The sequence below is a fragment of the Diachasmimorpha longicaudata genome, chromosome 3, assembly GCF_034640455.1.
Source record: "Diachasmimorpha longicaudata isolate KC_UGA_2023 chromosome 3, iyDiaLong2, whole genome shotgun sequence".
Classification (NCBI taxonomy): Eukaryota; Metazoa; Arthropoda; class Insecta; order Hymenoptera; family Braconidae; genus Diachasmimorpha; species Diachasmimorpha longicaudata.
The window spans coordinates 11,677,785-11,692,795 of NC_087227.1; the positions used below are offsets into that span (position 1 = coordinate 11,677,785).

General features: G+C 40.7%; 2 protein-coding genes across 6 annotated transcripts in view; one reads left to right on the forward strand and one right to left on the reverse strand.

Annotated features, from left to right (window-relative positions):
* The window catches only part of LOC135160811 (histone-lysine N-methyltransferase MECOM-like), a 57,269-nt gene extending 48,643 nt beyond the window's left edge, over positions 1 to 8,626 (forward strand). For 3 of the 4 annotated variants that reach the window (XM_064117841.1, XM_064117840.1, XM_064117843.1), the window contains exons 6-8: positions 3,233 to 3,332; positions 5,021 to 5,177; positions 5,435 to 8,626. In XM_064117841.1, coding sequence (XP_063973911.1) covers positions 3,233 to 3,332; positions 5,021 to 5,177; positions 5,435 to 7,438 — 2,261 coding nt within the window. In that variant the 3' untranslated portion in view covers positions 7,439 to 8,626. The remainder of the gene's footprint in view (positions 1 to 3,232; positions 3,333 to 5,020; positions 5,178 to 5,434) is intronic. The other variant, XM_064117842.1, reaches the window with a different exon arrangement.
* Positions 8,627 to 8,777: 151 nt separating this feature from the next.
* LOC135160810 (protein transport protein Sec31A) lies at positions 8,778 to 14,848 on the reverse strand. Of its 2 annotated transcripts, XM_064117838.1 has the most exons (6): positions 14,694 to 14,847; positions 14,184 to 14,395; positions 11,186 to 14,012; positions 10,558 to 10,635; positions 10,104 to 10,460; positions 8,778 to 9,933 (listed from the first exon to the last, which is right to left on the reverse strand). In XM_064117838.1, the coding sequence occupies exons 2-6, from the start codon at positions 14,384 to 14,386 to the stop codon at positions 9,745 to 9,747; spliced, it is 3,654 nt and encodes a 1,217-aa protein (XP_063973908.1). In that variant the 5' UTR covers positions 14,387 to 14,395; positions 14,694 to 14,847; the 3' UTR covers positions 8,778 to 9,744. The 2 variants fall into 2 exon arrangements, with proteins under 2 accessions (XP_063973908.1, XP_063973909.1); XM_064117839.1 differs by lacking the exons at positions 8,778 to 9,933; positions 10,104 to 10,460; positions 10,558 to 10,635 and adding an exon at positions 10,668 to 10,992 and having other exon boundaries at positions 14,694 to 14,848.
* Positions 14,849 to 15,011: the final 163 nt, after the last annotated feature.

The following is a 15,011-nucleotide window of genomic DNA, read 5'->3' on the forward strand; positions in this document are numbered from 1 at the left end:
GTATTCAAATTCTGACAAATGCCATTGCATTGATGTTAAATATTCACGCGTTTAGAATTTAGAACGAATTTAATGGACAAATTAGGTAACTGAAGATGTTTGAATGCGTCCTGTCGCCACGGTTAACTATAAACTGCAAAAGACACTTGGATATCCTTCATGCACACATACTAGCCCATTAAAAATCCGAAAATCCATAAAAAAAACATTTGGTGAACCACGAGAACTGAGAAACGAAGGGGGTGCATCTGGCAGGGTCATTTACCATGACTTATCGTCCCAATTTTCCGCAGAGAAATAATTTTTTTCCCTAACCCCGTTCTATTTTTTTTCTCTTCTCGTGAAATCTCTGTCCCTCGTGCACTAGATGTCTCTATTAGGGTTCTCGATAATTTATGACTCTGCATTGTCGATTAACACGCGCGTAAAGCAGGCTCATGCACAGATGAAATGAAAAAAAAAAGAGGTGGAGAAAATAGAAGGAGAGGGAAAGGGGTTTTGACACAAAAGGGCACGCGACACCATTTCAAAGGGTGGGGGTTGATCTGCGGGTCTCATGCATTCACAACCCTATCTGAATCATCCTAGCGGGCTAATGATGCGGACATTTGAGATGAAAAAAAGCGACACGAGTCTGATCGTCCCTGGGATATCCCTCAAAAGTGGAGGCGTGTCTAATATTTTGATTTATCGGCCAATATTTTTTTCATAAAATTTAAATTGTCACCTCTGGGGTTCCAAACTCCTCTCAGTAAATAGTAAATATATCTTGCGAACGAACACACGAATTATCCGAACACTCTAACTATTGACAAATCTCAATACAATGAACGGTTTTGCCTTGCAATTTTGTTAACTCTGAAAAATGTATAATGATCATTTTCCCCGGTACAATTCATTGTCTAATAACGATGGAAAAAACCTTCTGGGTACGTGTGGATAGAGCTGGGGTTACGGGGAACATTGATTTCCGTTACTTTTTCCCATGCAACGGCCAACTGACTTGGCAGGGGGTGTCGTTTGGCTTTGGAATCCCACCTGTTGACTTTCCGCAACGTGACTCGGTACTAGAAAGGTACCTCTCATTTGACTCCTTGAATTAACATAATATCTGCGACAGCTTGAAGTCACTCGTCAGATGGAGTGATTCTATTCAATTCTCATTCACATGTTCAGTTTCATTAAAATTTTGAGAGGAACGAAGGGAATAAATTTGATTATTAGAGATTATGGTCATAAAGATAGGCATATGCTGCCATTTGAGGTCTAGTTTATAAGGGAATTTTAGACATTTTTATTCCTGGGAAAATTGAGGATCTTTAATTTTTTGTGTGATGGAGATGGAGACGTTTTAGCCAAAAGCTCAGACTAATTTGCAACGAAATACTATTTCCCGTCTTTCTCCGAAATTATTCCCGTTAGAATCCTGGATAATCCGCATTTCTCAGAAGGGACGTATATTTCTCCTCATATTTTTCAGGGGCGTCAACAAGGATCATAGCGGCATCATAGACCAATTGTTCTTTTAAAACAGTTGTAATGGACGAGGTCAACCGCACGATTCTCTCATTGTTCTAGGAATAAAAAAAACAAGTCTCGAATTAGATGCGGAGGGAGTAGCGTCAACGATGAAAATAGACGTCTGCAGGGGGTAGAAAAGAGCCTCCGGGGCGGTTACGTCGGTGTACCGTGGCCAGTTCCCATGAAGGTTCGTTGGGGGGCAAACATCGAGGCTCCTCTAGCCATATGGCTTGGACAAGTGTACTGGGAGATTTAAATAACCGTTAAGAGGTTACCGGACAAGGCTAACACCCCCTTACATTTTTCAACATATTTTTTACCCATTAAAACTGTTCTTTTGTCAAGTTTTAAACAACATTTGTCCGGATATCATTTTCCCACGGAATTATTTTTATTTATATATCTTTTTATCTTATTTTAATTAAGTCATTAAGATGAGGATCCATTTTGCCCCGAAGGTTTTCAGGCTCCAATGAAAGACAATAAATAAAAAATGTTATTATGAATTACGTTCCATGAACTTTAGGAGCGAAAATAGTGGTAGGACATTGTACCAATTTTGCACGAGTACACATAATTATCCGGGAATGTTCAATAAATTTTTCATGTAACTTTTGTGAAAAAGAGCTATATCGTCGGTTCAATTTTATGACTCAATCTCGCCATCATCTGCAGAACTGTGAGTTCCATATTTTTTTTCAAATTTTATGAACATCCTTTGCATTTTTCAAACGTTCCCAAAACCTTAGTCACATTCCAAAGCTCTTAGTTCACTAACGTTTCAATATTATTACCCCGAAACCTATATTACCCGTATTTAGGACGTTTAATCTGGTGCAATAAATAATATTTACCTGGCTATACCCCCTCCTCTCATCGCCAACCCCACTTGCACACCCGAACACCTTGTACATCTCTCTCTCTGATTTTACCTGCTGTCGTGACATATTTGGGGGTGAAAACCGGTCTACATTGTGATTGGCTAGCGCACCCTGTGCTTTTACCAATGGCCACTCTGTTACGGTAAAACATCCCCTGCCGAGAGGGGGTGGGAGAGGGGGACAGGGGCTTTTACTGCATTTCATGTCATAGAGGACTGTCTCTGATCCACCGGTTACTGGTGCATCATTTTACCCCACTGTCTCCGGTGTTAGTTGTGTGTTGGATTGCGGTCGATGAGCATTCTCCTGGTGTATTACTACTTTCGGAAGAACTAAGTGCGAATTAATACCCACCCAACGAAATTTTATCATTATTAGTATTCATTAAACAATCATTAAATTTAAATAAGGTGATTAATTTTTGTGTGACCAACAATATTTTTATTGTAAATTATTGAATTTTTTTTTTCGTTGTATGCTCGACGTTCCTGTTTTTTTTTTACCGTGACGAAATAATTATTGATGTTGAATTATCAACGAGTCCATCTTCAATATCATTTTCTCCCATTTTCGCACTCAATTATTAATATTCTGACATGACTTGTGTGTTGGTTTCGTCACGCGATTTTATCGGGACATTTTCAATTTATTTATGGAGACTTCAATCCGGGAAAATAAAGTATTTCCTTGAATGGAAATTTTCATGGAAGTGATTTTCAACTTCAATTTTTGTACGATGAAATTTCGATTAGAAAATTGATTTTACATCATCTGTTGGAAATAAAATTATGGAAAATAGGTGATTAATTTTATTGTTGTTATTGTTACAGGTTCCCAACACAGTGGAACAGCCGACGAGGAGCGAGAGGAGGACGAAGAAGGGGAAATTCGGTGTCCAGTCTGTGACAAACCCTTTCAAGAGATTGACGTGTAAGTACCTATTATGAAAAACCCTTAATGTCCCTTCAAACTGGAATTCACTCATTGTAGAGGGAAGAAATTATTTTTTCCGAAAAATGATGAATTTTTTTTATTGTTGAATCAATTTAGTTATAAAGAATAACGAAACTGTCATGGTAAATTCATAACCATTTACAACGGAGCCACGTTACCCGCGTAACCATCTGATTATTGCCGACAAATCCAATTGTACTATCGAAGTGAAATAATTCAGTAGCGTCAACCCACCCCCGTTAACTTATCAGAAATCTCAATGGGTGTCATTCATACGCGATGAAGACGCAATCACGCGAGCATTTTCAATGTTTTTTCCATCTATGGGGCGCTGAGTGAGGGCTAATGGAGTCGATTGACTCATCAACAAGTCAGCAGTCGAGTTTGATTGATCACTTTGTTGGTGAATAGAAAAAAAATGGGGGAGGGACGGAGAGCTTTTGGGGTTTTTCATTCGGATACAGTGAAATGAGACAGAAGCAGGAGCTATCCTGGTAGAATGCCTCGAAAATTTTTGTTGAAAAATCCGATATGGCGACCTATTTTCGGCTATTCCTCGCATTTGTAGAGCAAATCAATTTTCAACAAGGACCAACGGCCCCATATATTGAATTTTCTGGTGCTAATTTCTCTGGCTGTCAAATTGACCCATTTTAGATTTCTTTGTTTCTCTTCCTCAAGTCCTTAAAGGAACTATTGTTATGTCGGTGTAAAATTAAAGCCCGTAGCTTCCTTTTCAAAATGGATGACGAATCCTGCGAACCCATCCCCACTCATTTGTCATAAATTTCGGCAAAAAAAATCTTTGAAAATCACCTGTTGTCAAATCAGAATACCTCGCGCGTGCGAAATTCCACGCAAACGAGGTCCGCACATTACCTCCGGGGCGAAGGGGCGAGCCACCATCCTCATCCCCTTGCCATTAACGTCCGTGTATATCATCAAGCATCGCGTGCTCCCAGCTCATCTGACGCAAAACAGCGTCACAACAGAGGCACTATCTCACCACACGTGGAATGGCTTTCACACGACACGTTTGGTGCCTCCAAAGAAAGTGCACACCGAGTGAAGAGGGTGGCTTCGGAGGGGTTAAAGGGAAAAGGCCTTTGGCAAAATCAATGCTCCCACACCATGCACATCCTGCACAATATAAGGGTGGCGATCTGACGTGACGTCCAAACTCACCCCCTCGCTTTTTACTTCGTCCAATCTCAGGAACTCTGAAGGGGTCTTTTATCGCCTCGGAAGCTACTCCAGTCACTTAGTCATCATCTCCACATCCGATTACCCCGCACTGATTTTTTTTTAATGAGAATTAGAGGAAAATATGAAATAATATGAAAAGACTGAGGTAGTTCATCTGTGTTTACCTCCGGGGGGAGGGGAGGGGGTGATTATTATCGAGCCCACAACACGAACATTTTCAATTTTCAAGTAAGTTTTTCAGGGTGCCTTTAAACGTTTCTTAAGTCATAATTTTTTGGGTGGATTTTGTCACAAGACGGGGATGTAAACAAAAATATAATTTATGTAACATTATGTTAAAATTCAAGGTAAATATTTGGAATCTATTGATTCAAAGGAAAAGACTAGTTTTCAAATGCATAATGGTCATGACATTCTTAAACTAAGTTCTAATCGATATCTTTATAATCTCATTTCAGATTGGATTGTCATCTGGTGACCAGTCATCGATACCCTTCGGACCAACACTACTGCGACAGCTGTTCCCGAGGATTCGCCTGGCGTCCCCTGCTAGTCCGCCATCGAGCTCTTATCCACGGACACCTTCGAAAGTACCCTTGCGAAAACTGTCCAAAGGTAACTATTTACCCCAGTTAATTCCAAGGAGATCGGCGCAAAAGAGACCTTTCAAAATCATCAGTCCTCCAAGAATATTACCTCAAAATCTTCAATTACAAAGAAATTTTGAATCGAGTTTTAAAGCATCGTAAGTCCTTCATGTTTAAAAATTGAAATGTCTCCGGTCAATCCCCCGCGCCGGTCTATTTTGCCCCGTTCTCCGATCTTCACTCCCGCCCCCAAAGGCATAAAAGCATTTCCAAGTCTAATGGAAGACACCTCTCCAGGTATTCACGGACGCCTCCAATCTCCAACGTCACATTCGTACGAACCACGTTGGTGCCCGCAGTCACGCATGCACCGAGTGTGGAAAAACCTTCGCCACATCGTCAGGTCTGAAGCAGCACACCCACATTCACAGCAGTGTCAAGCCCTTTCGATGTGAGGTCTGCTTCAAAGCATATACCCAGTTTTCAAATCTCTGCCGTCACAAACGCATGCATTCTCTCTGCCGATTGCAAATAACTTGCTCCAAATGCGGACAATCCTTCAGCACCGGTACCTCTTTATCGAAGCATAAGCGTTTCTGCTACTCGACAAATCCACAACGCTGTGGTAATCCTCATCCCCCACCACCACCGCCACCACCGCCGCAATCAGCCGTCATGTCTCAGCTGCCATCGTCAGGTGGTGATCCATTCCTGGTGTATCCGCGTCCACCAGTCTCCCTTCCAGGAGGTTTTCCCCTTTACGCCCCAGGCCTAATGGCGCCTTACCCGGGAATATTCCCCAACACCCCGAACTTCCTCAACACTCCCCTTATTTTTCCAAAGATCCATGAGGATCCGAAGCGAAATCAAAGCGATAGTCCAAAGAAAGAGAGATTCACACCCCCGAGAATTCTCTCAACAAATAAAGTCTCACCATCCGCTGCGGAGGAAGCTACATCAACATTCAGACCATCACCTGCACGACCAAATATCCACCCCACCCAAGACAGTGATGATGAAGTCAAGAAACGTGATACACAAGTTGAAAAAATGGAGACTGAATCATCATCATCTGAATCCACTGATCAACCACTTGATCTACGAGTTACGAAGAAGACTGAGACACCTGAAGAGTCCAGAATTGCCGAGAGTCGAACGCCATCACCATTACCAGTACCGAGGACGGTTACTCCGGAGGTCAAGACGTCTGTTGATGACGAGGATAAGGAGCGCAAGAGAAATATGGAAATGAGAATAATGAGTGAAATGAGCAAAATCAGCGAAACGAGCAAAACAAACAAATTAGGAAGATTGAGTAAAAATCGTGATATCCATGATTATCAGGACTCTCCACCATCCCCAGTACCGATATCCCATCCCCAAGAACAGCATCTTCCGAATACACCCCCTCACATCTCCTATCCACGCCCAATTCATCCGATGTTCATAGAGGCAATGTACAGAAATCCAGGAACATTTCCGGGCTTTCATTCAGCGCCACCATCGGCTCCCGACTCACGTCTTCTCCCACCATTACCCCACTTCGGACCAACAAGGGGTCTTCCATTTTTGGGGAATCTCATGAATGGTCTCAATAGACCGGGTTTCGACATGCTGGCAAGACCACCAATGAATTTTCCTGGGGTAAAACCCTTTCAAGAGACTGTGATGCATCATCCTCTGGGTAAAATCAAGGACAGGTATTCTTGCAAATTCTGTGGCAAAGTATTTCCAAGATCAGCGAATCTCACGAGACATCTGCGAACGCACACGGGAGAGCAACCGTACAAGTGTAAACATTGCGAGAGATCCTTCAGCATTTCCAGCAATCTTCAGCGCCATGTCAGGAATATTCATGACAAGCAGAGACCATTCAAGTGTCCCCTTTGCGAGAGATGTTTTGGCCAGCAGACCAACCTCGACAGACATCTCAAGAAGCATGAGGCTGATGATGGAAGTGTCGTTGTTTCCGTCGCTGATTCACCCGGAAGTAGCAATGAGAACGATCGAGAGGAGACTTATTTCGATGAGATCAGATCGTTTATGGGGAAGGTCACGTATGCTGGAGATAATTATGGAATTGGTCATCCCGAATTTATGACGGGAAAGAGGGGAGAATATGAGTATGATGAGTACAGCGAGGAACGAGTCAGTCCCATTGATGAGGGGGGCATGAGCCCCGAAGGTGGGAGAAAGGAGATCAGAGATGGCTTTGAAATGGGCTGTAGGGACAAGGGTGAGATGATTAACAATAACACTGCTGAACCGGTTATTGAAATTTCTACATAGTCCGAGGGCTTTTAAGAGCAGAAGAATTTTTTGGGGGCGGTAAGAGGAGGGAGTATTCAGAGGTTGTCCCCCTCCAAGATTTTCTCCCAAATAATCAAATCCACATTGGATTGGTCTCAATTAACAACCTGATTAATTGACTATTAATTAATCAGCATGAAAATTCTTCTGCTCATTATTTTATTCCGTACTTACAACGGTTCGTGATAAATCGATGAATCGTTAGCACAACGTATTCACAATTTTAAATTGTTTTTTTTTAGATAGTTCCTAATGAGGGTATTGATTAATTTACGTAAGGTCAGATTATCCCCAGTGTACGATTGATTCCAGTGATTCTCGATTAATAAATCATGTTCATAAATAATTAGAGATATTAACAATTTATTGAATTGTCGACTGAATAATAAATTAAAAAAAAAATTCGTCGCAAAGAAAAAGAGAAGCGTACAATGATTTGATCGTTTACTCATCAAGTAATTAATTGAAAATGCAAAAATTAGATATTGATATGAGAGTGAGTGAAATTATGGGAAAATGATGTAATTAAACAAAATTATATGACACCCTGTACAAATTTTATTGATTAAGGTACCAATGTTTGTAAAATATCCGTAATTTTTATTAATATATAATAAACAATAGATGCCAGAGAATTCTAGATCATTCAACGTAGATGTCGTTAAATTGTTTTGTGGGAAAAACATAATCATTATTTATTAATTAATTAATTTATTAATTCGAAAGGGAAGTGGGGAAACTTGAAAAAATGTTAAATATTCAAGACTCGTTAATAGTTGGAATATTTTGGTAATGAGTGATGCTAAAGAAAAAAGTCAGAATTTATTCTTTGTGGAGAATTAAATTTTCTACAAAAAATGAATCTTTACATTTTTTTTTACTATGATCCACTGTTATCCAGATAATTCTAAATGAATAATAAACCATTCATTTAATGCTCTATGTTTTTTCACTCCACTCAAGGATTAATAATGAATTGAAAAAAAAAATGAATAGTTAATTCATTACTTTGCGAAGACGAATAATATTCTTCACTAACACATTCATCCGTTTTACACGAAGTGCATGGAGATAATTGAAGAGATCCAATCAACAAAAATTGCCATGAAATTGTTTTTATGCAAGAAACTTCTATTTCACTAAATGTAATAAATGCCTCACGAATAAAAAACAAATGAAGCATAAATCTCTCAAAATAGTGAATAGATGACTAAACATATCTATCTTTCTCTATAGAATTATATTCATTTGAATCGGATTGTTTAAGAATACTTATTAAATTAAACATAACGAAAAATAGCAAAAAAAATGCAAGTGGTGAGATAATTAAGAGAATTATATTATGACTTTGTCTATACATACTGTATAAAGGCATCTGTACTTCTTCATTATTAATATTAAAATATTACACTACAGTTGGTTATTACATAATTATTTCATTGGATTTATTGTTGTTGATTCATAATTACCTGGAAGCCTTCTCTCAATCAAATGAAATATAACAGCTTTCTTTCGGACGAGTTCTTTTTTGGTGAGACATATAATAACTCTATACACAAAAGATTTTAAAATGAAATTGATTCGAAAATTATTCTAACGTCAGGTTATTCAATGTCCTCTTCTGCTTTCTTTCAATAAAAAAAATATGAAGAATCCTATTCATCTGAAAATTACTCTTCCCTAAGAACTTCAGTCAGCATAACCATTTAGTCAAATTTTCTCTTCATTTCTCATTGAATTTATTCAAGTGAATTTATAAAAGTACTTTGGCGTATCACGTACAGAAATTTTCTTACATCTCTAATAATTAAAATCTCGAACCAATAACTATAAATAAATTTCTTCCCGTTCTGAATCATAGCAAACGAAAATAATTTTTTTTTTAAATATAAATTCAATAATTATTGATAATTGCACAGTGTGTTTAGTTAATTAACTAACTAATATTTAATTAATTACAATTGGCAGCGTACTATATCCATATAGAATATTTTCTTCATCATCCAATTATTGATTAATTAAATTTGAAAAGAAAACTTTTTGAAATACTAATGGGACATGCAAAATGAATAAAAACTAGGGTTTGTTGACTCTTCTATATTAAAGTATAAAAGTTAATCGATCATCAATAATTAATGGATAACCCAATTATGTAGGATTCAATGTCAATTGAATCACTATTAATTAACTCACTGATTCAGTAATTAATTTATCATTTCATTCATTTTTCTTCTGTGTTAAGGCTTTGAGTAAGAAAAAGACGTTAGAATTTCGTTGATTCGGTTTTACGTGATGTACACACCAAGTTGAAGTGCACTCTGCAGCAGTACTTTAATTCCGGGCATGAAGGGGGCGATTCGGCTAAAATCAGGTCCTGACACTAATTGAGTGTGTATGCCCAATCCATTTGTATAATTTCCTCCCTGGATCGATTGGCAAATTTGATGGAGTCCTTGGAGAGTGCTTGGTGAGAGCTGGAAATAAAATAAAAGCGATTCCTTCATTCAAATGACAAAACAAAAGGGTGAAATGAAATTGTCAATTAACATTTTGGTTTGAAAATAATTTATCAGCAAAAAATGTCTTTATATTTTCTTTGGATCACGTTGTGATCCGTAATGAGGGTTTTTTGAATAATACTTACAGATTTATCTCTCAAACAATCGTACAGAGCTTCAAGCTTCCTCGCGACATCCTCGACCTTTCGTTTAGTCTGTGGATTTTTTGCAGATTCGTGACACCGGGCCTTCAACTCATCCAATATTGTTTTTAGATGTACATGCTCCTCAGGAATGGGTGCCTTGGGTGCCTCGGGTTCTGCCACTCTAGCTGCCTGAACAGGAGGTTGATGCTGTTGTGGCTGGTACTGGTGAGAATGTTGATTATTTTGCTCGTAACCCATGGGTGGGTTGAATTGATTTGATGGGCTGAGGACGCTTTGATTGTACTGTGGCTGGCCGTAGGGGTTGTGAGGGTCTTGATGATAATTCTCTTCAGGTGCCTAGTTAATTAAATCAATATGAATACAGGAAAAAAAATCCATAAAATCCCGTGACTTTCTCCCGGGAACTTCTCAACATTTTTGCATTAATGCTCACATTATATTCTTGTTGTGGCATCGCTCCTCTCAACGGATGAAGAATTGGATTTTGAACTGAGAAATCGTTTGCCTGTGGCTGTAAAAATACGTTAATCTTTTCAAAATCATATACTGCATCAGAAAAATCGTTAATTAGTCAAAATAATCAACAAATTATCGCAAAGTCATTCGATGATTTCATGTCTCTCGATGGTATTTTCATAGTCCACTTCAATTCTTCTCATTCATTGTGGTAATCAAGTGAAGCAGAGGGAATAAAGATGATTTGGCAACACAAAAGAAAACAGGAAAACCAATGATAAGTAACGGAGGATTGCCCTACACAATGGTGATCTACCTTGGAACCTTTTATCTTGGAATGCTTAGCCCTCCACTTCCTCGTGCCGGCGTGTTCAGCAGACATTTCATTTTTGTCGCACAGTGCCATCACTGGCTATATCAGTATCAAAGAATTAACAATGAATTGTGACATCTAGTCTTCGATAAAATAAATGCGATATTATAACCCATAATTTTGACATCTGAGACACTAATGAATTTGAGCCAAAAAGTATGAGACCGTTTTCTTAGATATCATGAGTTTGTTCTCAAATTAAAATTATTATTTCGGTTTGTTGCAATTTTACCTGAGTTCGAGACTTGGCAATGGGAGGATCATTCCATCCGGCGGGTTGTGGTGGGGATTGATAAGCTGAGGGTTCATTGTTCCCTCCGAATTGCCCTCCCGGGGCTCCTTGGCCTATTGAAGGATCGAAAATACCCTGAGGTCGTTGTGCCGGTAAAGTAGGTGTCATCAAACTCGGTTGACTCTTAAATCCGTCAGTCTCTCCATATCCCTGTCCAACTCCATATACCCCTTGTCCCTGGTAACCAAAGCTTTGAGTCGGTGCCTGATAGCCTTGCCCATATCCTCCATAGGATGATGGACTTTTTACGGACGGATCGATCATGTACTTCGGTCTGGATGAGGGGCCCACACTGGAGGGCCTAGAGCCACTGTGCGAGCTGCCAGCAGTCTGCATTGGTGGCGGTGCAGTGGGAGGGGCTGTTGGGGAGAGAATAGTTTGGGGTTGGCCGTAGAGTTTAGGAGGCTGCTGGGAAAGTTGAGGAGGAAGTTGAGATGGTGGAGGCTGCACCGTCTGTACAGGAGGTACCTGAGGCATTCCCCAAGAATTTTGAATTGGATTGACATTCCAGTTGTTGGCATTCCACCCATGTTGATTCTGTGCATATCCACTCTGTCCTTGTTGCCCACCATCATAAATCGCTTGTTGACTCTTCTGTCCATGCCCCGGTACTTGGCTCTGTACTTGCCCCTGTCCCAATCGCCCTTGTTGTGGCCTCTCGGTCTGAGCATACTGCAGTGCTTTGCACAGTCTATCCCTCAACATTCCCATCCCTCCTTCCTCACCATTCTTCAGATATCCTAATGCAGCATCGAGGTCACCCTCAGAGGCCAATAGCTCAGCGTATTGGGCCAAGACCCTTCCGATGTGCCCATCCACAGTAACATCCCTGCTTCCCTGCATCTCCAGAGCCCTCTTCATTACCATGACAAGCTCCACAGTGTCTTGCACTCCAGTTCTTCCAACCTGAATAACTTTACTCAGATTCCCTGAGCAAATGTAGCATATCTGCGCCTGTCTTCTCAACTCGGCATCATCATTAGAGCTCAGCCGATCTCCCAGGGCCTCACAAAGCGCAGATCGTTCCTCAGTATTGGAGTGTGTAAAGATCCCCACAAGCGTCTCTTTCCAACAGTTAACATCGCAATTTCCAACGAACTCAGCCCAGTTATCGCTGACTACAAAATTGATGAGGGAATTGAGGACTCCAGTGTGTTCCGAGAAATATCTGTATTGGGTTCTTGCGAGCAAATCTGGACCGCCAGCCATTGAGAGAATGACAGCATCGGCGTAGCGTTTGCTGTTGAAGCACAAGGAAACAGCTGCCTCAATGTTCCCCACGAGAATTGCCTGGGTGATCAGACCATCTTCGTCATCACTGGTATTTAATTTCAGACCAGTCTCCTTGACCTTTACTGGAGATCGATTCAATTCTTGCTGGGCAATAGCATCGAACGCAGCTGTAGGATCAAAATTATTTCCATTTTGAAGTGTCTCGAGATGGGTCTTCGATACTCCATCAGCGAGTTTTGTAAGATCCTCTTCAGGTACAAATTTTTGTAATTTTTCATTTATTTCGGGTACGTTGTATCCCAGAAGCTCTAGAAACTTTTTGGTGACGTCCTCACTAAAATATGCACCAACGTACTTCCATATCCTCCTCAGATGTTCATCCTGCACCTGCTCAATCTTTCCCTGACAGTAATCTAAGAACTGTTCACTCTTCAAGGCACTCTCCAGCTCATTGGATCTCTTAATCATCTCCGGATTGGTAATCACCTGCGAGACAATAACATTCCTTCTAGCAGGAGTTCCAACATTACTATCTATAGGTTCATTCTCGTACATGGTGAGTTTCCCCCCGAACCCAAAGGATACTCCAGCAGGCCTCCGGAGCCACTTGGGAGCCTTTCCAAGTGCTGGAGCTGGCTCTGACTTCAGTGAAGGTGGTGCCTGAACGAAAGGATCCATTCCAGGGAAGGAGTCCACGATCTGATTGGTTGTTCCCTGAGTAGGTTCTTGAGATCCGCCAAGCAAGGAGTACACTACAGCATGGCCGTCAAAACTACTGCCTACAATGAGGCCAGGGGTTCTTGGACACCAGGAAACATCGAAATTCCACTGGGCCGTTTGGGCCAATTCACAGACAACTTCACCTCCTGGAGTATCTGAGTTTGGATTCCAGCAGAGGATCGTATTGTCCTTTGCACAACTAAGGAGTAAGTCAGGATCGTGAGTACTCCAAGCTATGGAGAGAACGCCTCGTTGATGATGCTGAAGAGTTCTCAGGGGTGATGAGGCAAAACGCAGGTCCCAGAGCTGAATAATCGGTGTCTGATCATCTTCGGAAGCTAAACACAACTGTGTCGCCATCTCCGGATGCCACTGAAGGGTCTTCCACCTGATTTTGGAGTTGGCATCGGAGAGTTTTATTATCGCCTCATTTTTCCTCAAGTCCCAGATAATACAACGTTGGGTGAAGGCCGAGGCCAGTATGTGTTGAACTTGTTTATTCCACTGAATGTACTGGATGTCCTCTGGAGGATTTGAGGGCGAACCTGGCGACATTGGAGTGGACGTGTTTACAATGTCCCAGATATAGATCTCTGATTCAGTAGCACCTGAGGCGAGCAGGTTTGTTTGGAAGGGGTTGAAGTCCAGGGCACGAACTGGACCTGTGTGACGATTTGGACTACTCAATAGGCTGTCTTGTTCATTTGAGAGGAGCTTTGAGGCAGAGTAAATCTTTATTGTGCCGTAGTCACAACCACCAACGATTATTCCAGAGGGAGAGGCCCCGTAGGAACCCCAGATGATCTTGTGGAATCTAAAAGTTGGTGAGTAGAAAATATTCAATATGAAGTAGTTTTAGGGATTGTGGGAAGAATTATCAAATCATCTGATTACAAAAATGCACTCATTTCCTTTCACTTTAAATTGAAACCACTACTCTCAGGCTAGATATAATAATTCACAATTTCCTCTTGCAACTAATTACCTGTGATCACTGGGCACACTAGCCCTCAACTCCATGTCATATCCAGGTGTCTGCAGTCCTAACAGATATAAGTCAAGACTGGCGGATGTATTAAAACTAGCATCTAACTGTTGAGCAGAAGTGCCGGCAGCCAGCATGATCGGATGCTGGGCCGGTGGCGACCAGGCCACATTCACCGTCTTCAGCAGTTCCTTCACCTTCATTTTTGAGTCCTGAGAATGAAAATATGTTTACGAACCAATCCCCATATGCCAAAACTCCTAGAGAATCTTCTAAAATCCGTTCAACCCCAACGAGAAATCGTCCAAACTCTGCAGTACTCACTTGCCACTTCAATTAACCCAGTAATTTTGTTTTTTTTTTGTCAATTGCGATGGGTAGTTAGAGTTCCTTGAACTCGTTGACGTGTACATACGAATTTGTGATTAAAAATCAGTGACAAAATTAACGCTGATTAGAAAGATTTTTTTATCACTGATGGGTATCCCTGCATAATGGATCTTTACTCACCCTTTTCTATAATTTGCACTTTTTTCTATCAACAATCAACACTGTTCAGGGAGAGATGTTATGTATAATGTCACATAGACTTTTCGGTAAACCAACTCGACCCTTCCAACGTGGCGAACCCCAATGTACTTAGCCAGCGGGGGGTTGTTAACGACAAAATAATCTAATGTAAATGACAGTACATCGTTAGTACATCATGGTAAATGTACGGATTTTGTTTGTAGCCCCCTGAGTAATTAATAATCATCATTTTAATGTTACCCCTGATGTTAGCCGGAAAAAAAAATCAACATTTCTGATGGAACTGTAGCTAGTTTT